The 14806-nt window shown below is 37.6% G+C and overlaps 1 protein-coding gene across 2 annotated transcripts; it reads right to left on the bottom strand.

Moving 5' to 3' along the window:
- Positions 1-83: 83 nt before the first annotated feature.
- On the bottom strand, positions 84-3095 carry fmodb (fibromodulin b). 2 transcript variants are annotated; one of them, XM_086277316.1, is made up of 3 exons: positions 2882-2989; positions 1881-2773; positions 84-870 (listed from the first exon to the last, which is right to left on the bottom strand). In XM_086277316.1, the coding sequence occupies exons 2-3, from the start codon at positions 2770-2772 to the stop codon at positions 719-721; spliced, it is 1044 nt and encodes a 347-aa protein (XP_086133442.1). In that variant the 5' UTR covers position 2773; positions 2882-2989; the 3' UTR covers positions 84-718. The 2 variants fall into 2 exon arrangements, with proteins under 2 accessions (XP_086133442.1, XP_086133441.1); XM_086277315.1 differs by having other exon boundaries at positions 85-870; positions 2959-3095.
- Between the last annotated feature and the right edge of the window lie 11711 nt (positions 3096-14806).

Genomic DNA, 14806 nt, shown 5'->3' with positions numbered 1-14806 from the left:
ACTTGTTGTCAAAAACTCTGACGGGTCACGTGGCCCAATAGGGTCTTGAAAAGTCACTGTGTGAACTGAAGTAAACAATTAGATAACAGTGAGACATAACAGTCACGGCTCATTTGAAGTAGAATACATATTTAATTAGAGACACACTTAACCAGACAATTTCACATGTTAAATGTGAACAGGGAGAAAATCAAAATTGTCCTATGGACTAAATAACCAGAAGACAAAGTGTAAATGCTTTACTCAGTGTGCATCACTGATTATAATTTTAAAATGTTCACAAAAACATATTGATGATAATTACTGCTCCTTTCTACCAGGTGCCACATGATGGAGGCAAAAATCCAATGGCTGGCAGTTTCATATTATATTTTATATTATATTATATTATATTCCTATTATACTTGACCACTATTATTACTAACCATTTTACCAGACAACTGGAACCAATTAATTAGTTGAGCGGATGTAACTCGTTAGACCAGATCTCTTCACTCTTTGTCATCCACATGTCTGCCACCCGGATATGTGATTGTAAAACTATGGTATTTCCTTTTGGTTAGTTTTATAATTTCAATAATGCTAACAGCTTTCATAACAGCTTAAACAAACATTATGCAATCATGTTTTAATGAAGAGGAGAGTGAGTAATATAAGGAAAATGCAATGAAGCATAATAGCATGGCATGTGTTACAGATAGAGACATTTCGGAAACCTCTACACATCAATGAAAGCAACATGTCGCAAACAGTAGGCGGCTTCAGCAGGAATGTCTTTGGCACTGATCTCATTAGCATCGAGACGGAGCATCTTCAGCCTGGAGAAGTTTGACATGTCAACAGCACTGCAGAAACTGCTCAGGGAGAACTCTGAAAGAGGAAAGGGGCGAGAAAATAGGTTACTCTCATCTTTTGAGATGTGAAGCAAAAAATGATGTCTTGATGATGTCTGTTCACCACAAGTGTTACCAAACCAAGCTCATTGCTACATATACCTATGCATATTAGTCCGTGCAAACTCCAAAATGTATGACTGTGTCAGAAGGGGCAGATCTTCTCTAAACCTTTCTTTAAATGGAGTCAGTAAAGAGTTATTTTCTGGAGTTTGTCAAAAAAAAAAAAACCTGCATTGTTTTCTGTTGAGAGCTCTAGTGTGAGGATATCTGGTGTTTCGTAAAGTTTCTACCATGACTGAGAGACAGTTCGTGGAAAATTCCTGCTTCAACGGAATAATTTAAATAACTGGTAAACAGTTTGAAAATCTTGCTTTTGCTGTCATCTAGTGGTTGAAATGTTCTCTTTGCTGCATGTGCAGCTCCGATCCCGAACATCACATGCAGGCATTAAATGATTCTTATTTAAAGATTGGGGGAAAAAAATTAAATTTTAGGAAGTTGATAAGCCAAATAAACACATTTGTGGATATATACATACAAGCTGGATGACCGTTTGAATGAAGTTGAGTAATATAGCTAAGAAGCATACAGGATAACTAGCATGAGTCTTTATCAACCAAGCAATGGGAGAGGATTACACCACTGGAGGCATCCTGGAGCATAACAAATTGACTAACAAACCATATTTGGACAAAGCACAGTCCTTTTAAACATTACATCTAAAGTCTTCAAGATTTCTGTATTATCACTCGCTTTATATGCATGAGTGGCATCGTGTGTGTCTCGCTGAGTAAAATCACTAAACTACTGGAGAGCTCCGAGTCTTACATAAAGACAGCCTGCAACATTCAGGAAATCAGTTCTGCACTGAGGGTGTATGTAATCACATTACTCTTCTTTGCTTATTTTTAACCTTTTTGTCTTTCTGTGCCCATAAAATATTTCAAGGCATTATCTAATTTAAAGTAATAGAAGTCCTCATACCTTTAATCTTATTGCCTTGCAAGTAAAGGTTCTCCAGGTTCATGCTGACAACAGGAATCTTTTCCAGTTTATTGAAGGACAGGTCAAGCTCGACCAACGTGCTGATATTGAAGACATTGGAAGGAAGTCCTTTATTAGTCAGCTTGTTATGAGCTAAGCGGACAAACTGCAGTTTGGGATACATGGTGAGAAAATCTGCTGGAATGCTTTCTATATTATTAAATTCCAGGTATAGCTGCTGTACCCTCACAGGGAGGTTGTCAGGGATTTTCCTTAGCTTGTTTTTCCTGATATCCAGCATTGTCAGAGACTTGAACCCCTTGAACACACCTCCAACGTCTTCTATGGCATTTGCTTGGAGATGAAGGGTGGTGAGGTTGGTCATCCCCTTGAATGAGCTGGCAAGGACTTTTGATATCTTGTTGTGCCCAAGTCGCAGGTCTGTGATTGAAGTGGGCAAGTTAGGAGGCACGTGTGTTAGGTCATTGTGATCCAAGAGGAGCCGATCCAAGTTCTTGAGCTTGCTGAAGACGTTCTTGCCGATTTTGTCTGAGCTGAGCTTGTTGTGAAATAACACAATCCAGACCAAGTCGGTAGCGTTGTCAAACACCCCATCCTGGATGCCTGTGATCTGGTTATGCTGCAGGTAGACATATTTTATATGCGAGGGGACATAGGGAACATGCTGAAGGTTGCGGCTATGACAGTACATGGCTGTGGGGTAGACTGAGGGGCAATTACACTCCAGGGGGCAATTTGCATCCTCAGCCTGCAAACCAGCGTGCCATTGTCGCCTGCGCAAGTGGGACAGCCACTGGATCTGGCTGTAGTGTTGGCCAATACCCAAATCCACTATTCCTATTGTGAGGAGCACCAATGTCCACATGATCATTCTGAAAAACCCAGGAAAAACGGGGAGAAATTATGTAGTTGAAAAGGTAATAATAAGTCTTAACAACACTGATCATTGTGGAAATGATTGGCAACTAACACTGACTTACGCTGCTGTATTAACTTCAGACAGATCTCATTCTTCCTGCTCCACTTTTTAAATGTAAGGTAGGTGCAGTATACCTACCAGTTGGCCGATCTGAGACGATGCTTCCTCCCTTGCTCACGCTGCCCGTGTGTTTCTCAGAATAAGTGGAAAATGTTGTCGGTATAGAGTAAATCCCCTCTCTCTGAGGCTGTAGCCCCTGTGGCCCCAGCCACTCTGTCTCATTAGTGCACATATATTTTCCACTATCTACACATCAACATATCACCTCCAGCTATGCAAATATCAATACCATGTGTGAACTAGTGTGGACATCTGCTTTTTAACAGCCTTGTTTTCCTTTACTGCGTCACGCCTTATCATTAGTACAGCCATGCAGTCTGGCTTGATGTTTACTATTGTGGTGTGGTGGTCATGGAAAAATTGGGGTGGAGGTTATGGTATGGAATTGCACTGTTGCCTTGATAATTAAATTAGCGCCATTATTTCTTGGAAATACTGGAAGAGTTAAGTATAATTTCAAGTACAGTTTTTAAATGGCAGTATGTTTTTGTCTAGTATATACTATGCAGTATGTTTCAACAAAGTATGTCAAACCCTGTCATTTTTTTACTATCTTTGCCTACAAGCACTACTTTTCTCAATTACTGTATTCAAGTGGTGAAGAAAGATAACATGTGTTTTTGCTGGCATCTGCAGACAGAAGTGCATCATTATCAGGCAGCGGATAGATTTCAGAATAGGCCTTTTCATTCATGTCCTCCTCCAAATTGGATGCAGAGTTTCAGGGATTATGTGTGTGTGTGTGTCTTTCCAGTCTTCTTTCTGCGCCTCTCTGAGACAGTGAGAGGCAATGTGCTGATTTAAGATGGAAGTGGTTCAAGACGTAACATACCTTAACCAAACTCTTAGATTTTAGATGAAAGATGAGGGAACCTGAGGATAACAGATGGGAAGCGTTCCAGGAAAGACTTGGAAGATTTTCCCCTTTTTTCTGAAACAACAAGACGCTCTATCCCTAAAGAACTCGTTTTCTAAACTATCAAACTAAGTAGCTACATTTTCTAAGACCCGATGATCAAATATCAAATCAAATCACTTTTTTTTTTTTATTGTCACATCACATGTGCAGGCACACTGGCACAGCACATGCGAGTGAAATTCTTGTGTGCGAGCCCCACAAGCAACAGAGATGTGCAAACACAACAACACAAACGAGCAAAATACAAGAATGGCCAACCTGAAACTAATAAATATATGTACAATATATAATAGTGTATGCATTTCTGGATGTGTATACTAAATATTTTCCTACGTGTGTGTGTGTGTGTGTGTGTGTGTGTGTGTGTGTGTGTGTGTGTGTGTGTGTGTGTGTATACACATTTTTACAAATTAAATAGTAAAAAAATAAAATAAAATAATAATAATAATAATAATAATAAAATATATAAAATATACAGAGTTGAATATGTGCAAAACAAGTGGCATTTATATACAGTGTGGAGTGCATAATGTTGAAGTTCCAGTAGTGAAGCTGAGGTGTCTATGACGTGTTCAGCAGTCTGATGGCCTGATGGAAAAAGCTGTCTCTCAGTCTGCTGGTACGGGACCGGATGCTGCAGAACCTCCTTCCTGATGGAAGCAGTCTGAACAGTTTATGGCTGGGGTGACTGGAGTCCTTGATGATCCTCCCCGCTTTCCTCAGGCACCGCTTCCTGTAGATGTCTTGGAGGGAGGGAAGCTCACCTCCAATTATCCGTTCAGAGCACCGCACTACTCATCATTCTGCTAAATCAATTAAAAATGGCTATGCTTCATCACAAAGTACCTCCAAAGTAGAAATATTGGTGAAAGAAATTAAAATCTTTCCAGTAGAACCATGTCCGTGTGAAAACTTTGGCCTTGATCAATCATTGTCACATAAAATCCAGATTTCACTTTAATCTTCTTTATACAACCCAGATTTTTAGATAGTATGAGATAAACAGCTTTGTTTTTTCTCTGTGTATCTTTGAGTACAAAACAAAGACAGTTTGACTTAAAACAGGATTTGAATAAAACCGAAGGTATTTTCTTATAATGTGAACGTCGTGTTTAATCCAAAACATCTGACTCAATGTTAACCGTGGCTTACACTCATGAGTACGTCACACCACACAATAAATGTTCAGCAGACCCATTCTCTGCTTCGTGACCTGACAACAACAGGTAAATATGATACTTCTTATTGTAAATGAATTTCAGTACTGAATACAAATAGTAGGAAGTAAGCATGCTAATTTGAAAATTTCTGAATAAGAATTCTTAAAAGAGTTAGAGGAAGAAAGAGTAGGCAAAGACCGCAGAACAGTTTTTAATTTTCATGTATATATGGACACACTAGTTTTTATACTGAGGGCAGTAAACTGTTGGATGTGGGGGAAGTTCATGTCATTAAGTTTAATCCTAACATAAAATGCTATGGTTCTAACATGGGCATGCTACCATTCCAAACAGTTTAGAGATGCAAGCTGGTTAGCGACCATAACAGTGACTTTGCAGCTATTTTGTTAAATCATGACCAGTGGCGCTGTGGTTGGCATTGTTGCCTACAGCAAGATAGTTCTAGGTCTGCCTGGCTGGGGCCTTTTGCACCCACAAACTCCAAACTCCACACATCTCCATAATAATAGTACAAACTCCAAAAATGTGTGTTAGGTTAATTAGTTATTCTAAATTAGCTGCTGGTGTGAATTCCTGCTCATAGTCCCTTTCGTTGAATGAATATCTGCCAGTTCCTCCGATTGAGCTCTATCACAGATATGACATTTGCGTGAAATCACAAAGCTCATCTAGACTTTTCCATCCCTGGATGTGTGGAGCCCGGAAAGCTTGCTAGCAAAGGTTCCACTCTACATCAGTGAAGTTCTGGTATTTCTCTGCAAGTTTAATCTTATAATGGTGATTAAAACAATCCTTAAACTAAGGTTTGCAAAACACAAACTATGAATAGGGCTTTACATCTGACTTTAATAAATAAATACTTTTAAGTGTTATGTCTAATTTAAAAACTCTTTTTTAATCTTTCAGGTCTTTCAGTTTCAATGCATTTACAGTAAAACTCCATTCACAGTGCTTATATAAATTCAAAAAATAAATGTTAAAAATCTGCATTTGGCTTCAAAATATAAATTTTTTTGTGATTTCCCACAAAACTGCAAAAATAAAACAGTAAACTATTCTCTGATAGGGAGTGTATCAAACTGGCTGAAAATTTGAACCTTATTTCTCAATGACATAACAGGGGTAATCAGAGGCAACCAACAGGCATGAAGTGGCCCAGGGGCCATTCAGTGCTGTGTCTAATTTAAGTCCTACCTTCAATATAAAGAAAACAGAAACAGAACATAGCATGGACATCCCTAAGAAAAGCTGGGGCAGAGCAAAGTTATAATTGCTTTGTCGTTTTATTGGCTCCAGTATTAGTTTTACTTTCTTTTTTTTATAATTTTAATGTGAATAATCTTTTTGTAAAGAGCTAAATATAAGAAGTTCTGTATAGATATTAATGTTGTCTGAGGTTAATTGGGTTGGTACATTTGGCCAAATTAATGAGAACTAAAGCACTTTTTCTCTATATTATTTTTGTTAGTGCACAATATTGTTTAAGTTGTCTTTTTAAAAAAATTTTTTTAGTTACCCATGGTTTAATTATTTTACAAGTTGCTTTACTTTAGTTTTTGTTAAATGCAATAACCTGGGGCGCGGGCATGTTTCCCACTGTGTTGCATTTCCTCTTCTTTTAACAACACTCTTAACAACGCTGTTGGGAACTGAGGAGAGCAACTGCTGTAGTTTTAAAAACATTCTTTGCTTGATATGAGATTCAGCTCCTCAAAGGCCTACTATGTTATATTACTCATTTCGTCATGCACTGAGTGTTTTCAGTGAGTGAGAAGTCTGGGTTGCAGGCATGTAAGCTAAGCACCTGGAGTCTTTTACAATGGAGCCATGCTGTTGTAGTACGTGCAGAATCTGGTTTGGCATCGTGTTCCTGAAATAAGCACAATCTTCGTTGAAAAATATGTCAGAATACCATCACAGATGTTTGCTTTTGAACTATCCAATATAACAATCATTCCCTCTCATCTTTACCCTGCATAGTGCTGTGTCCATGATTTAAAAAAAAAAATACAAAAATTCAAATTTTAATTGGCCAAACCACAGGACCGTTTTCTACTTTGCCTCATTCCATCATAAATGAGCTTGGGCCCAGAGAAGGCGCCAGCATTTCTGGATCTTGTTTATATATTTTTTTTTCTTTGCTTGGTACAATTTTAACTTGCATTTGTGGATACTGCCACAAACTATATTTACTGGCAAAGCTTTTCAGAAGTTTATTGTGTCTGTTTTTAATGCAGAGTTCTTTCTCCCGAGGGCCTGTAGATCACGTCCATTCACAACTGGGTTTTGGCCAGGCCATATTTTGTAACTAAGTTAGTTTAAAAAGTAAAGAATTCCTGGAATTCGCTAAGAGAAATGCTATTTTAAAATTGCCTAATTATTGGCCTTTCACAAAGCTGGGAAACCCTCCCATGTTGACATTTGAAATGCTCAAAAACACTTTCTTCTCTGACTTGTTTCAATTAACCTAATTAGTTCCACAAGGTGTGACCTTTGAGTAATGTATTTACTGCACATTAGTGCAGTAAATACATTTACATTATGGGAAAAATCATTCACAAGTGGATACAATTATGAAAAATCATCTTTTGAATTTACTCAGAAGTTTTTTTTGTTTGTTAATATATAATTTGGTAACTGGGTATGTGGTACAATATTAAGTAATACTATTTCATTTTTACATTCCTCACTGTTTACCAAATCTTCACGTATGCCATGCCCCCCCTTCCCAAGAAATTCTTGTTGTTTGTGGTGGCTCAGGATTTATAGCAGGATGTCAACTATTCATTGGGTCAGTGGCAAAATCCCCCAGCTCCTGCATCCCAGTGTCCTTGTGCAAGACACACCTCAAATATCCATCTGGGTTTATGTGTGTGCAAGACTTTAAAATATGTCTGTGGATGCAATTTGCAGTGTAAAAGCGCAGTCGAGTAAAAAAGGACTAAATACATCGCAGACTATTTATGGACCGCGCAGAACACAGAACATCTGGATAGAAAATTTAATTTATGTCACGGCTGCCGAGGCGAGCCGTGTGGAGTTGGAAAAAGGACCCAAGAGCAAGCAGTGTATGAAAAGATTAGTGGAGTTTATTTACAAGGTGTCAGTGGCAGGAACAGAAAACGAATAATGAGACAAACTAACGGAAACCTAAACTGGGAAAACTAAAGAGCAACTAGAAATCCACAGGACACGGGGTGAAAGGCAGAGAGACGCAGACTGACGGAGGATACAAAAACGCAGAGAGACACAGATGAATGCAGAAAAGCGCAGACTTACATGGAGTAATACAGACAAACCGGCAACAGGCAGGAGAACACACAGGGCTTAAATACACACACCAGTAATCAGGGGATAAGAGACAGGAGGGCAACACAGCTGGGAGAAATCAGAGCTGACGGGACAGGGGAAATGTAACTGAACACACTCACATCAGACATGAACCTTCAGAATAAAACAGGAAATTAACAGACAGAGAACCAGACAGGACACTGAACTTGACAGGCAGACTCATGAGCAGACACAAAAACACCATGGACAGACAGAGGGAACACAGAGAAGTGGGAGCAGGCAGGCAAAGAACAGAAACCTAACAAATGGCAAAATAACAACAGAATACACACTCGGAATGAACAAAAGCATAAGGAAACACAAAACACTGAGTCCTCAGACTCAGGACCATGACAATTTACAAGTTCCCACAGTAGATCAGCTGACACTAGTGACATCACAGGTGGGAGTCTTCTTAGGGTTTAGAGTTAGATAACTAACCTCATTAACTTGATTCACCAATATAATGTCTCTTACCCAATTTCCGGGATTCGTCAATTGAATAAGTGATTTAAAAAAAATTGGTTTGTGCAAGCATGAAAGAGCTGAGTGAAGAGTAAACGAGCCTTCATGCATCACATACATGACATTCTTTCAATCACACAGGAATAAATTGACACCAGATGCAAACCTAGAGATATCAAAGGAGTACAAGAGGAATTTCTCAATGCGCAGTGCACTGTGCAGCTGCACCTGTGAGTGGGCCACTGGAGCAGCCAATAACATATATGTCAATGCAATTACCTTGATTTACTTTACTACAGTTTAAAGCATTAAAAATCAAAATTCAAAAGGAAAGTATTTTTCCCTGCAAATTCTGGTGCTTTTATCCACTTTTGGATATTTTTTTAAGTTCTCTGTTGCGCTAACAACTTTTCGATTTACCAAATTTTTTCAATTGTGTTCTGGCATCAAATTAAAATTGAGAATTTTTACTTTCAATAGTTAAAAATTGTAAATTTAAATAGGCCTTAGTCTCATTATTTGACAGAAATAATGTTTTTATTTACATTTTACAAGACAAAAAAATTTATATAAAATACTACAAGTAAGCTGGAAGCCACTGATTTTAATACACAACATAAAAAAAAACCTCAGAGGAAAACAAAGAAATTTCATAGCAAAAAATTGAGTGTATAATAGCGATGTCAAGCATTTCCTACCATATTCCAGCACTATTATCTTTATCTAAAGGTTTACTGTTGTTTTCCTTCATCTACTGCTTCCAATTTCTGCTATGGAGAAAAATAATCTAGAAACTTGAACAGCTTAGTTAGTACCGAATCATTAGCAGTTATTATTTTCCCATAATCAGAGAAAGCGAGCGTGATTAAAGCTATATACTGTACCACCGCTAGGAAACAAAAAAAATCCTTAAAGTAAGAAACTTTTTTTCTGGAACAGCTAATAATTTCATATTTAAAGAACATACAGTAATGTTACATAGTAAAAAGATGAATAATAATAAAGCTTAATGGATTTTTACCACAAAGTTTGATCATTTCAAAGACACAATAATAATGTTGTTACAAAAGAACGAAGGTTTATATTAAACTATCAGACTAAAGACTGATACTATAATTTACCTTCCTTAGAGTTAATGAAAACATTTGTTTCTAATACATGTTATTTAGGTAACGGTTGAAAAAATTATTCAGCCTGGATGCTACATGGTTGTGTATTTAGTTTTTATCCTTATTAGGACTGGTTGAGTCTTAATTCGTTGTAATCTTTCACTTACTTCTTGCTGGAGTATCATCATTCACTTTCAAATGCAACCAGTTAAAATACTACACACCATACATGAATTCAGATTTCATTGTTTGGAAATGATTTTCCTAAATAAAAAGCAATAAATGTACTGGAAAACATCAGCATTAAAGATGTAGTACTAAATATATACACATGAGTGCCAACACTTACCTTTACCTTCACCCAGGCATCCTGCTCCTAGAACTAGTTTGAACATGCGTTTGAGGGACCTCCACTGACTCCTGCAGGAAACAAAATATTGAATAACTGTTCTCCAGATCTCAAAGACATCTTTTTAAAGCAGCAGTAACATAAACAGATTCAGGCTTACATTAATCCAGGGATGGTTTATGGACTCATTGATGCTAATTGTCTGGGTCGGCTCAGTTTTCATATGGCTGCAATAAGAAATAATCATCATTCAGTGTCCACATGTGTCTCCAACGTCATGCGCCATGTCTGTTTAAGACACAGAGCAACTGCAAATGTGTGTCAGTTTAAGCTTGTACATATTATCAATCGAGGTGAACATCAATATTGTCATATGAGTATGATCTGCATTGCTTTACTTGTTTTGTTTTTTTTGTTGTTTTTTTAAACTGAGGCTACAGAACGGATCATGTGTTTGCACTGCCCATATGGAAAAGAAATAGTAAAAACGTATATGATTTACTCATGAAAGTGGCCACTTCCTTATTACTTTCACATATTGTTTTAGTAAGCATCCAAATCATACAAGTTTCATTATATAATTTTTCAAGGGATCTTATATCTGTTTTCACTCTTGTATGCTTTTCATACAAGTTTCACACAAGACAGATACAAACTTTATAAGATTTATATATATCTTTTCCATATGGGTGGAAAAAGGAAGAATAAAAAAAAGTAAATCAAGTAAATAATTCACTGAAGTATGAACTACTTGTTTAAATTTCCAGTCTGCCTTCTTCTCACATTGCTCAGGCACATCAGAGTACTCATATTGTTTATTACAGACCCATCTTTGCATTCCTGTGGCAAAAAAGGGAAACGCGTGTCTGTGAGAAGACAGAGAAAAAAAATCCCTCATGACAAGATGGATCTTATTAGAAGCAACCAGAAAGCTGCAATGCAAAGGCACGTTACTCCATAATAGCAACAATAAAATCACTAAAAATACACAAAGTGACACCCAGACACCATATTTCACAGGAAATGTTGTACTCCACTGTACCAAGAAGGTCTGTAGCCAGCACACACAGTTTTAATTGGACTTATTACTTGGCTGGTGCTTGACATTTAATGACTGCAGCAGGAGGTCATTAAAGCAGCATATGAGGGATTTGAAGAAGTTACCAAATGTAATCTCTCATAACCACAGCAAACCCTCTACAGACTGTTAAAGTCTTGAAGCAAAAACAGTTGACTAGAAGTCCGGCTCAAGTTTTGGGGTTTCGTTAAAAAACAAATTCAAAGTGGGGATTATTTACAAGTCATGCTGTGTCAAGAAAATAGAAGCAGCTTGTTTAATGTCCTTTCACAAAACAATGCCTTGCAGCCACAAATATGTGTATAAGTGAGAATATCCTGGCTGTTTTTGCTTACACGTTACTATGACTAATATCAAAAAGTCTAATCTCTGAGGAAGTCATTCGATTGATTGTGACATTTATCAAAACAGAAGTACATGTTCACAGCTGTAATCAGCCCACAGAGATTACTCAGGAGTGCCGACTAGATGCGTCACGGTTGGTAAAAAAATGTTTGATATAAGCCACACATTTGACGCTGAATCTAAATCCATTTGTCCGAATGGAAAGATCCTCCAGCTCTTGTAATCATTTTCAAAATTACATGTACTTTAGTCTTACTCTCAATACGAGGGGTAAAAGATGACGCTGCCTGTAAAACCAAAAACAGCTTGACGAGGACATCTGGTCTTTTGGAGGCCTACAGCAGGTTTTTTTGGTGGTTGAAAGAGGAAGGAACCGCAATCCCGCATCTGGGTGACAGAATTCAGATAATGAGAAATAATTTAAACATACACTGCTCAATTTTTCCTAAACAAGATGCCTTTTATAAAATCATACTTTTGATGTGCTTCCATACAACAGCGGGAAATAAAGAATTGGCACACAAAAAAAAAAAATCATACAAGCATTCGGCGAAAAACTTTTGTTTGTTTGACAGTAAAGCGTCTGCAATCAGTCTTCTTCAGCGACCATTCACTGCATGTAAACGTACGCTGAGGCTACATATGTAAACAATTGAGCGTTCATTAAATGCAGACGTCTGGAAGAGTTTATTTTCATAACCCACTTCTATGTTTTTTGATTATATTACCTAACCTTAACTGAGTCTTTGACATGCACACTATAATAAATTATAATTTAAACAGCACAGCAATTCAATTAATTGTTTTTTTATTTAATAAAAATGATTTAATATTGAAAGTTTTTCTCAACAGAAAAAAAGAAGTGTAGTTAGAGACCATTCATAACAAAGGTCCTTACATATACAGCCCCATTCTGGGCCCTTGCACATCAGTGATTTCACTAAGGACATCAAACAGAGAGAAAATACTGTATTAAATTTCTGTGACAAATTGATCAGACAGTGTTGATGACGATCAGTAGTGAAGAGAGACATGTTTCCAGCTTTCTGTCTCTAGCAGAAGATCCATTGCTGGATCTTCTGCTAATAGCTTCCGTCTAATAGCTCACTAGTATAAAATAGGAGGGGAGCTATCAACAGTTCCCTGGTTATTGCACTGATTTTGTTTTTCACATTTGTTGACTGCAGTAATTACAGTGACTAGCTGGTTGCCCAGAGGTTGAGTACTTTTTTGGTGATTTCACAGATGTCCTGGTGGGACACAGCAATGACGGTCTGGCTCACACTGATCAGTGATCCTCAAATTTACATCTAATTTTTAAATGCAAACAGATTGCCAAGACATTGCAATCAGTCTGCGATGTCGACATCTCGGGCCTCACTGAGAGAAATGAAAGGAACATGGATTATTACAGAAATATTAAAATGAAACATCAGATTCAGGAGACATTAATGAAAAAAACTAATGTAACTCACTTCACGGTGCCCTGTTGAGTTGAAAACCTTTTACACAGTGAGAATTGCAAACTAGACAAAAAAGGATGGTTGTTTTTTAACCACACAAGTGGCTATTACATTACAACCACAGGGAGGACATACAAACTGAACACAGCTAGGCCCCAAACAAGATTCAAAGCCTTGACCTTCTTGCTGTGCGGCAATGGTGCTAACCACAACACAACCATGGTATCTTTGGGGTGATTAAGAAGATTCAGATTTCAGCTATGATGATCTTTTACTTTAGTATCTGTGTGTCAGAATATGCTGCAATTTACTGATATACTTCCTATAATAAAGGTCACCCAGGTCTTGGGTGTTTGCATAGAAGAAGCACCTGAAAGGGGGTTTCCAGTGCACCACCAGCTCTTTGCAACCACCAAAGGTTTTCTCTAGCAACTACTGATTACCAGAGGATTACTGACCGCACTCTAGACCTGTGCAACTGGGAAAAATTAGTCTCAAGTGTGAATGGGATGGCTGTGTACCGTGGGCATAAGCTTTAAATTATGCTTCCTTCTGGCAAGTCTTCCTAAGCTAACAGGGAGGGGGCAGAGGATCGTGTTACCTGCTCTTGGGTCCGGGGAAACTAGTGCATTAAGTGATTTTTTTGTACACAGTGCAGAGCTGTGACATAAGAATAATAATAACTAAACATCTCTGAGACGTAATATTAAATGATCCAAGAAATCTACTAGCATCACAATAACAGTATGGCGTGACAACAGGGTATGACATCATATTCTGAAAACAGGAAATGACACATCTGTATCATATGTCAGAATTCTAAATCCTAGCTGAGACACAGCATCCATTAAAATGCTTCATCCAACAGCCCACATCCCTAAGATATTAAAATTATTACTGGAAATTTAAAAAATAAAATAAATTAAAAAGCAGTAAAAGCAGGGCATATTTTTACGTGTTTGTTTTCTCTTTGGCTGGCTGGGTGATGATAAGATTATGGCTGATAATATAAGCAGAGGGACATTTTTCTGGCTGATTCAATCTCAAATCAAACGAATGAAACCGAGCTGTTATCGATTCCACCTGTGTTCTCCGTACTTTTAAAGTAGGGAATTTATAGTCAAAATGTCTATAAATCAAAAACTACAATAGCTGGAAAACATTCCACATTTCCAACACAGTCAGGATCATTAAATGACATCACAACATCAATCTTTTCACGTTCAGCTTTCTTTTAAAACATGAGGTGACCACAGATATTAGGTATTCACCATTCCTATTATATTTTACAAAGCTCTCTTTCTCTTCTTTTTATTACTTTCTGCCCCAAAGTGTGCTGGAAAGTTCAGTATTTATCTCCACTTGTGTGAACAGAGAACATCTGGGTTCAGCACCACATGGACAATTAAATTCATTTTGTAAATTTTCTTTTTGAACACCACCACAGTAGGGCTGCCACGATTAGTCGACTAGTCATGATTACGTCGACTATTAAAATCGTCGATGACTAATTTAATAGTTGACGCGTCGTAAGATCCCAAAAGACGCAGGAATAAGTTGTAGGATTTAAGAGTGTAAAAACGCACTGAAACAGAAGATGGCAGCACTGTATGTACAAGGATGCCAG

The sequence above is a fragment of the Aulonocara sp. 'chitande type north' Nkhata Bay genome, linkage group LG20, assembly GCF_057382095.1.
Source record: "Aulonocara sp. 'chitande type north' Nkhata Bay isolate Kocher_YH1m ecotype deep benthic linkage group LG20, A_spYH_male_GT1.1, whole genome shotgun sequence".
Lineage (NCBI taxonomy): Eukaryota > Metazoa > Chordata > Actinopteri > Cichliformes > Cichlidae > Aulonocara > Aulonocara sp. 'chitande type north' Nkhata Bay.
Note: the sequence above shows the minus strand (reverse complement) of the source record. Positions and strands in the feature narration are given on the sequence as shown.